We start from the raw sequence: 10,321 nt of genomic DNA on the forward strand, positions 1-10,321 counted from the left end.
AACCCTGCTAAAATATGTAGTTACGAGTGACGTTATTATACCTAATTAGAAAATATTATGACCCACTTTTGTGTTTACATTGTATGTTAATCATTTATTAAAAAACTCTGCTGAAATATGTTGTTACGAGTGACGTTATTTAACCTAATTAAAAATTAAAATACTCAGTGTTGCATTTACGTTGCATTTTAAACTTTCTAATTAGCATATTAAAATTAAGCTCATATTTAATACATTGTTTTCCTGCATGTTACGGATTAATAACATTCTATTTATAGAAGATTACTTCCTATTTATAAAAAGATTAAACTCGTTGCACCTTGCCTAAGCTAATTGTTTATTTCATTTATACCAAGTTTACTTTTGCCATTGCCTAATTAAAGGAGACCCCGATTAACATTTTCATAAGTAAAAAATTTATATTCAAACAATAGCTAATTCACAAATAATTAATAAATAAAATTATGCCTATTTAATGTTTACTATATTACATCCCTTTTAACTGTTTACATTACACTGTTTTAAAGTAGAAATCTACTTTGACATTACATTCTTTAAAGTAAAAAACTGCTTTATACTAAAAATATATTATTATCACTATAAAATTAATGAATAATTAAAACCTTTTATAAAATGAAATGTAAATGAAAAACTGGTAATCTTTTCTACTTTAAAACAGTGTAATGTAAACAAAAACTGAATTTGCCCAATTATTAGATGAATGAACATTATATTTTCTATATCATTTAAGTTCCTAAATGAATAAATTAATGTATAAAATGTTAACAAATTTAAACTATTTAGCATGATTATAAGGGGAAACTCTCGATGGAGATTAATTTCAAATGTTTGATGCCTAAACTGATGAAAGGTGCAACGCCAAATGAACTAGTTAAAGGTGTGACGGCAAATCTGATGTCAATCATTGGCCAAGTGTCAGAGCCAGCGAGACAATAGCACAAACGCATAGCAACGCTTACCGTTCCTCTTGGGGGAGTAACGATCACCACTAGATTGGCACCGAAACAGAGTCTCGGCACTACGTCAATTGCGAATTTGCATAACTGCCTCTAGGACAGATACGTCTTACGAATTCACATAGGTGTTGAAATCCCATTGCACAAGATTTCAAACAACGTCCATTACCACACAAATGGACAGGGTCATCTCTTTAAAACCGGTCTCTGGACAGCACGGGACTAGGAGGCTCCGCAGTGGGAAGTCCCCGTTAACGGGCAGGAGGGCGGGGGGCGGCGCGGGGGCGGTCGGGCTGAAAAAAAACCTTGCTTGAGATCCCATTGCTGGGATCCGAGCAAGGCGGCAGGCCTCTGGTACCGCAACCGGGAGAGGAAGAGGTGAGCTTTGAAAATATGGACTTTGATCATTTGATACGGTTAGGGTCGCGTCGTGCAGTGTAACCCGTCGAACTCCTGCACACCACCCTATCTCACATTCCTCCTATCCTTGCACTGCTATTCTCAAACAATTACTTATTCTAATACTCAAACTATAGCAGTGCTACAAACTCACTATGCTCAAAATTTGTCCTTTGAAATGATCGACAAATTATTCAACCATTTCACTTTCCGCAAATGAACCCTAAACTCAACTCGACAAGGCATGGGACATGAAAACGTTCAAATGCGGAAAAGCCACTCAAATTCATTAAAATAATACTCATGATCTATGTCGAATTACACTAATTAACAAATATCTGAATTAAATGCTCGATAACTTACAGCTCGAGTTTATATAAATTACAGACTCAAGAACTCCTCAGTGAACTTTAACTAATTAGCCTAACTCATCAAATTATACTTACCAAACTTACCCTCGTCTTCTGGATGTCCACTTTCATCTTCTATTCTTCTGTATCTAAATATAGAAGAATTAATTTAATGAAATAATGTTATAATAAATAAAAAACAAAGCCGTTTTTATTGTTCTTTTTCGCCCATCATCGCATTGAAAACGCCATTGTTCATTCGCCGCACACCGTTCGCCTACAATCATTTGAAATGAATTTCTAGAGCAACTAATAGTAGCCTCAGGAAAATTTACATAAAGTTCATTTCTATTGATTAACAAGTATGAAACGTATTTCTCATTTTGTTGAACAAATATTATGCAGGTCACGCATAAGCTCAAAAGCAAACAAATTAAAATGCAAATTCAAATTGAAACTGCACCACGCCTTTGTTTGAAAAGATAAGATTCTTCTATATCTAATAATGCACCTTACTCAGTAGTTAAAGCAGAAATAGATCGAGCAAACATCACTTTCGATGCTTCTGTTAGTCAACAAAGTCAATTTAACTGGTGCACTGCTAATATGAAGTTAATTTTCAAACCGCCCAATTTGCATAAAAGACAGACACCGCGCACGTAGCGTTAAACACCGGCTTACGTAAGTTGGATATGCTACTCTAATATGAATTAGAACATAATGTCAACAAAAAATAAACAATGATTGAACACACTAGTTGCGCTGTATGCCAAGCATAATTAACTATATAAAAATTTTGATTTATCTAAGTCTTCATGGTGAAAAATTTAGAAAAAAATACAAAGTGATAATAAAATTAAACTGAAAACGATTTCTGTATGAAAACGGTATTTTTCTGTCCTGAATAATAGACAAAACTATACGCTTAGTGATATTTGACCTGCTCAATTCAGAATGAAATTGAATGCAATAAGCAAGTGTAAATTGAAAATTTTATCGTCTTCTCCAATTAAATCTAGACGATTACCTAAAATAGCAAATTGAAATATGGATTTGTCCAAAGCCTTCAATGTTCAACTTTATGCAATTGAGAATTCTGCTTTAAAAGTATTTCAAGTTTTACGCATCTTCAAATTGAAAATTGCTTAAATACTTAAATATGCATGCATTCATAGCAAATTATCAGGAAAATAAGTCTGAGTATTAAATTTTCACCTGAATGTAGCATCTTGCTATTGCACCTTGGTTACGCACCGCCACCGTTTGCCGAACAGCACTGTAATAAAATAATAACTATGGATGTGCAACATTTGCTTATTACTTAGTAACCTTCTTATCATTAATTTGGTAATTTAAATAATGTATATTACTGTATTTTCAATTATTAATTATCTTTCCGTGATTTTATTTTTGAAATACACTTTAACTTAGTATTATAATAATTTTTTTACTTTTCCTCATTTTATCTGTTTTATTATTGCTTTATATATTCCTACAATGGAATTACGACATTTATGTTAAATGAGACTTGTATTTATTTCACTGAGAACATTGCAGCTGTGGTGCAGCCAATCCGGCTATCATCAGTTTGATTAATACCTGCAGATATTCATATACTTTTTATTTATTGCTTTGTGATTCATGCCTGAATTCCAGATGTATTTTAATGATGTTTGTGATTTTTACCTTTCGTACTTGTTTGCGCTCAACGAGACGTCCGATGATTTTCTGCCAAGCTTCAGATTCTCGCGTCAGCCCTTCAAAAAGGTCAATCTGATTAACAGATACAATTTTCCAATAGCCTCCACAAATGCACTTCCTTTCCACGAGTTCTCTATTTTTCACCTATTTGTCCAGAACTCTGCCTATTGTGTCATAAGCAAATTTCAAAAAAATTGAAATGCTTGAAATTCCACAATCAGTAGTATTAACTGAAGTTGAGTTAGCCGGAAGAGAGAATGTCCTATCTTGTGAAATCTTGTGCGGTCCAACCACTCTTCACCAGTAGAAAATTAATTATGGAGTGGAATTGAAACTGAAAGTGAATATTTATAGTTTTGTAAAAAGAAATTTAATTCCTTTATTTAATGTAAAATGTACAGGGGCGATTTAATTTATAAAAAGAAGCGAATGTATAATACAAAAGATTTATCATGTACATGTATTATTGTAAATGACAATCTGACGATAAACAAAATAGTGCTGATTTTTTTAAACAAAATTGGAATCTCAATCACGTGATAGAATATCTTTCAAATTAATAATTTTATTTGTATTTCAAATCAACGACACGTTTCAATTCCGTTTGAAACTGAACTTTTCTATTACCAGATCAATATCAGTGGAAAAGTCAGAATGAATGTTCACATTACTGCAAGTCCGTTTAGTCGTTCTTCTATCATGGTAGTCCGGAAATAGCTTTGAAGATATTTCACTGCAGTAAAGCTTCATTCTGAGCTGATTGAGGTGATTGGTTAAATGGTGAAAATCCGTAGGAGTAAGAACACGACCGGTAATAATCGTTGTTGCTGAATTTCAATGCATACCCAAATGAAATGCCAAAAGTGCTGCGTTCGCTAAAAATCACGTATACTAGTTGCGTTTCTAGGAAGTTACAGACTGGCAACTTTCCAACATATTAAGATAGGCGCCAGAAAAACTCTCGGAAGCACTATCTTTTATTAATATATAACTATAACAATGATTTTCGCAAAACCAACCATGTCCATAACCCATTAAATTTTGCAATTTATCAGAAGAAACTCTTCCTCCAAAAATGGACTCTATGGGCATCAATTGATCCGAAACGATAATAAGAGTACAATAAACATGTCCCGGCGGTTCCCGGTTGCGTCTTTCTCGAAATATCCCGGAAAAAGTGGGAAGCATACCCATGTATTAAGAGAGAAAATATTCCATTTTCAGACGCCATTTATTCCACAACGACTGGGTAGTTTGGATTGAAACTCTAAAAAACACTTTATTTTATCAATATAAAACTACAGCAATCAAAAAAAATCCAAAATTTGAAAACAAATTTTTCACTGATTTTTGCAAAAACAACTAAGTCTTATAATCCATGAAATTTTGCAACTTTCGAGAAAAACTTTTTTGTCCAAAAATTAACTCAAGTTATATATATCGTTAGAGAATTTTCTTCTAACAGTGATAAAATTATCTGGACAGCTAATCATTCCGTATTTGTTGAGATATGTGAAAAAAATGAAACCAAAATAGAATTTTAACGGAGTTGAAATAAAATGGAATGAAAAATAAAAGTTCAATCAATGTTCACACGGAATGGTTTTATTAATTTTTCCAACGGGACTATCAATGTTTCCACCTGAAGAAAGGAATTTATTTTAATAAGAATTATTCCTGATTTTCATTTAAGCAGCACTGAATTTTTTAATTGATTACAATTCACAGATAAGAATTAACCAAAAATATCAAATTTGAAAACTATTTTCGTTCAATATGCGAGTTTTTCTCTTCTATAAATGTCAAATGCTTAAACTGGCAACTCTATCAAATTACTCAAAAAATCATCGATTGCGGTTTATTAAAAATTTACATACCTTTAATTGGCACACAATTGCTTTCACTTATCATCAAATAATTTTATAACTCGCCGTACTTTCTGAGAAGAATGGAATAATTTTCGCTCCACTTACTGATGGATTCATCTAAATATTCGAACAAATACCATGAATGAGCCCAATAATTTGACATCAATTGTGAATTTATTTGTTTTCCTAACATTTGTAATGAAGTTTCACCCTGGGCGACTACATATTATACTAATTATGCAAATCGCCATTGCATAATTGTTACTTAGCGAACGTACTATCAAATAGTCACACATGTGGTATCAATCAGATGCGTAATCAATGAGAAGCATAATAATTTGGATCGTATTCCATTAAATGTTTGCTTTTCAACAAACAAAACAGATACAGCACATACGTTTTGATTCGCAGCAATTAATGATTATTGAACAGCAATAATTTCAGAAATTGAATTCAATTCAATTGACCGTAAGAAACGATACATTGCTAGAAATCTCATAGACTCGATATCAGATATATCTAACAGGCTCATGTGCATAAATAGGCAGTCATTGGCTGCCGTTGAAAGAGATTTACTGATGGGCAAATTCCCTGTGTATTACGATAGGCAGTAGAGAACTTTATAGCGCATTTATTCTACAACTATTGGGTAGTTTCTAATGGAACATTGCATGACATTACCGGTAATCATTGTGAATATCTAGAAACTTCGAAAAATGGACTTTTGCCGATTTTTGCACAAAACAATCAAGTCTATATGTAACCCATGAAATTTGCAATTGTCGAGAGGAACATTGGAATCCAAAAATAGACTTTATGGGCAGAAATCGATCGGAAATTATTAGGGTTATACAACAGAGACATCCACGTCGTTATCGTTTGCGCAGTTTTCGAGATGTACGTTTAAAAGTATAAAGCTTCTCTATGTATTAAGATATGAATATTGCAAAAATTTTTAAACAGAGGAGCGGGGCAAAACCATTCAAATCACTTTGATGGTCACAGCAATTGGTATCGTATAACCAGCCTTTAACATGGATCATTTCCAGGCGAGAACGTCATTCACCTTAATACAACGTTTTTCGTCTTTGTATGATACACCCGGCAATGCTTCATTAGATTAGGCTGAATTTTCATATCTGTATCAGCAACAGATTGATATGATTTCTTCTAGATGATAATATGAAGATTGCCTTGAATGTCCCTTACACATTTTCAAACGACAGGGACGTATCGCCAGCATTTTGATTGAAGGCAACGTACACTTCAGAGTAAAGCATGACAACAGAAGCTTGGGTAACATACAAACTGTGTACAATGTAATCCTGAAATTAGGACCATCATGTTTGCAGGATTTTCTACAAATGTAGATGAAGTAACTAAAAAGAAAACATACAACAAAATCATCATTCATCTCATCCCATTCAAAATCAATCATTGCAACTCTAAACGAATAACTAAACGCTGAACAAGCAAATGAAAATTTGCATGAGGCTTCTCTCAAGAAAGCAATAGACAAGTGTTTTGGCGATTAGGCAATGATACAAATTTAGAGTCCCATTATTCCAAAACTAGTATACAGTTCCGCATGGTCCTTTGCATACAATTATCGATAATCAATGCAAATATGTAAGAAGCAAAAAAAAGTGGAAATTTCGAAAATAAAAATTTTTACTGTGTTGTGCTAAAGAAGCAAGTCTATAGCCCATGAAATTTTACAATTTTCAAAACAAACTTTAGACTCCCAAAATGGACTTTATGAGAATCAGTCTATCAGGCACGATCAAGCAAGTACAATAGACTTATACTCGTCGTTCCTTGTTTCATAATGCTTGAGATATTGCTTTCAGGAAAAAATTCTTCCTGATGTATTGAACAAAGCAAACCACCAAATTCAGAGGCCATTTATTGCACAACTATTTTGCAGTTTCCGATGAAGCTAAGCATGACACTTTGTACTCCCAGCATTCTCAACGGAATCCATTAGATAATTGTTTTCCTAGTGCACCTGCCCTGTATCATGTTCTCTGATGACGGCCATGAACACAGCCTGTCTCCGCCGCTTAACAAGATAAGTGATGCAGATTATGGCGACAGTTAATACAGTTCAAGCATTCAAGAGGGTGGTTTGCAACTAAGTGCCCTCAGCTAATCACGTAATGCACCGCCAGAACATCAAGCACTGATTTTTTCAGGTGCCCAATGAATCCATCTTCTCAGTATGCCATTTCCAGATCCCCATCTGTTACGGCGTTTATTAAATTTCTGAGCGGAATCCCTTTTTCTTTGAAGCCTTCTGCCACAACGAGAAATATCGACTGTCCTGTAGTGTCTTTTTCCATATATCTGGCAAATTGTAACTGTTCGCTTAATTTCTCTTCTTTTACATCTCGAAGGTAAGCTAATAATGAAGATTCATTTTCTGACAGAGTTGTTTCATATAGCTTTAATGAAAAATGTGCAGTCCTGAAAAACCATTGGCCAATTTATCAATCGTGCGTTGTCTCGTATGACTGCTTTAAAGGATTTTCTTGATTATAACAGTTAATATCTTGTGCAACACTGTATACAGAACCTCACTAACAGGTGAAAATTAATTCTCTGCCAACAATGTGTAGCTTCACGGATTTGGTAAGCAGCAGAAAGATGTTATGAGAGGCTCTTGTTCCATCGCTTTTTTGCTGAGTCGCAGACGAAAACATGATTGATAAAGTTGACCGTACATAAAATTTCGCTCCACGTGATTGAAAATATGACAAATCGTTTTTTGCTTTGCCATGGTAAACTTTTCTCAAGTGCTATAATAATCTTGAAAGCTTCTCATTACTTGATTGGAAAGCAATTTTACACAAATTAGGCACATTGGTAACAGCGATTTTCTAGGTGAAAGAATAGAGCTGTACTTTATATATTCCAGTTATCATCCTGAAGCGTCCACTCCACGCGATCCATTGTTTTTCAGCGGCCAGTTGTCGCTTTTCACCACTCCGAATCCACTTCGGGAATCCCTTCTCTGAATATTCATATAAATATGTTGTAAAGTTTAATGTATGTCATTCTTTTTTGACTTTTCTGTACCATATGATATTAAACAGATTTGAAATAGTTATTGTCTTCATAACATAGAAAATTCTTTTCGAAATCTTGATGTTTGTTTGCTTTTCAGTTAATTGTGGCATCAATTATGTTTAGCTATCTACCTGTTAGCGGCAGCTGAAGCCTGCTCACATTGCTTAAGTTGTGCAAACAATGCCCAGTAAGAAATCAATTGCTTGAGCCTGCTGTTGCAGCCCACGCTGTTCTGCCAAGATAGAATTTTCAGAAATTGCATTCTGCAAATCGACCTAAATGACAAATAAAAACAAATGAAAATATTAAAATGCTATCACCAATGAAAACAAATGCATGCGTAAATTTCACTGCGTGAAGAGCATAAATATTGTATTAATTTTAATTCAAGTTTCATGGGATGTAAGTTTATGCTTATGCTAACTAATAAATATCTGCAAAATGCTACAATTTCTGATGACCAATTGCACAGAATGCAAGGCTCCGTCTGACCACACATTTTTTGGTAACATTTCTGGTTCGTGCTTACCGTGCCTTCATCATTTATGTCTGTAAAGATGCTGAACGTGAAATGAAATGTTCAAGAAAGCACCTGGCAAAGGTATAAATAATTTGTTAAAGTTAAACTACATTTCTATAAATATGCAGCCACAAATTTTCAGTTAAACAGAAAAAGTTACCAAATGCGTGATGAAATTGTTAAAATTAAATAACGCATCAAATGAATACTGATTAAATTGCAACAAGCGACAACCGACTTCAATGGAGTTTGTCAACAGCTTGTTAACACAAATATAAACAAAAAAATGTTGTAAGACATAACGTTAGTCAAGTGAATAAGCGCATTGCTATGATAAAATGATATTCAGAAAACGCTGATTAGCATATTATTCAAATAACTCTCACCTCAGGAGAATTTCTGAAAATCAGAACACAATAAACCAACATGCGCATTTTGAAGACAAACTTGAATGATATAATGGTTTCATTTACTGCCAAAAATTTCATACTGAAAGCTCCACTGTGTTATAGCATAAACAATATGCGAACAAAACATACAAGATAATGTTTCCTGAAATTCTTTAGAGCATTCCAGTATGGCCTATCTTAACATTTACCGCATTAAAATTTGAAATTATTTTAAATTGTGATAGGCATACTTTCAATAAACACCACCTACAACAGCCCATGGAATTTAAAAGATTTTTAAAATAAATATTTGTTTCCAAAAATGACTCGGATAAATCAGTAACTGTTGGAATAGATGTAGAAAGTTGACCGCATCGTTCATGGTGGCGTCTTTGATGTGATCTTTTCAATAAAAACGCTGTCGAAAAGAATTTTAAAGAGAATAATTGAGAATGCACTAATTAATAGCAGTTTAATAAATATGCATAAAATACAGTTTTATTAATGTTTATAAAGTAATTTTCTATCAATCGACGGTAACGAATATTAGTATCAATTTTGTTAAAAATTCGGCTCAGTTTATTACAACGGAGTGTGAAATAATGCTGAAAATAGTAAATTAATAATTACACTAACAGGAATATTATATTTGATAATACAATGCTGAAAATATTCACTCAACAATATTTAGAAACAATAAAAATGGTTTTCCATAAGCCTGAAAATATTGTGCGAGTCAGTTATTCTTCAGAGCATACGGTTGAAATGAATTATTCAGTGGATGATAATTTTACTTTGAAATACTTATCTTGCATTTCAAATTACATTTGAACTTGGAACAATGTTCAAATCACGATTAACATTACTGTTAATCACAGTTATTTGCTATATTGGCAACAATTAAGAAGTTACTTACTGATAAAAACATTCAATGCCAGTATGTATTGGTATGTCAACCATTATTCTCCATTTTCATAGAGTAATATATTGAAAGTTGCCCAAGCGAATATTGAACTAATATTACATGTGTAATATGTCTTGCCGAATT

At 33.3% G+C, this 10,321-nt stretch overlaps 3 protein-coding genes across 3 annotated transcripts; all 3 read right to left on the reverse strand.

Annotated features, from left to right (window-relative positions):
• Positions 1 to 889: 889 nt before the first annotated feature.
• Positions 890 to 2,013, reverse strand: Tsp_11887 (conserved hypothetical protein; the record flags this gene model as incomplete). The annotated part of the gene is given in 5 exon segments (XM_003372172.1): positions 890 to 1,070; positions 1,147 to 1,270; positions 1,283 to 1,430; positions 1,832 to 1,875; positions 1,928 to 2,013. Coding segments are annotated over 5 exon segments (583 nt in total), but the record flags the coding sequence as incomplete, so codon positions are not given.
• Positions 2,014 to 2,345: 332 nt separating this feature from the next.
• Tsp_11888 (conserved hypothetical protein) lies at positions 2,346 to 4,621 on the reverse strand. Its single transcript, XM_003372173.1, has 6 exons — positions 4,447 to 4,621; positions 4,055 to 4,254; positions 3,413 to 3,499; positions 3,270 to 3,325; positions 2,942 to 3,002; positions 2,346 to 2,426 (listed from the first exon to the last, which is right to left on the reverse strand). Exons 1-6 carry the CDS (start codon positions 4,619 to 4,621, stop codon positions 2,346 to 2,348), a joined length of 660 nt encoding a protein of 219 aa, XP_003372221.1.
• Positions 4,622 to 7,511: 2,890 nt separating this feature from the next.
• On the reverse strand, positions 7,512 to 8,626 carry Tsp_11889 (serine/threonine-protein kinase RIO3). Its single transcript, XM_003372174.1, has 2 exons — positions 8,496 to 8,626; positions 7,512 to 7,761 (listed from the first exon to the last, which is right to left on the reverse strand). The coding sequence occupies exons 1-2, from the start codon at positions 8,624 to 8,626 to the stop codon at positions 7,512 to 7,514; spliced, it is 381 nt and encodes a 126-aa protein (XP_003372222.1).
• Between the last annotated feature and the right edge of the window lie 1,695 nt (positions 8,627 to 10,321).

The sequence above is a fragment of the Trichinella spiralis genome (assembly GCF_000181795.1).
Source record: "Trichinella spiralis strain ISS 195 chromosome Unknown Scfld9, whole genome shotgun sequence".
In the NCBI taxonomy this organism is placed as follows: Eukaryota; Metazoa; Nematoda; class Enoplea; order Trichinellida; family Trichinellidae; genus Trichinella; species Trichinella spiralis.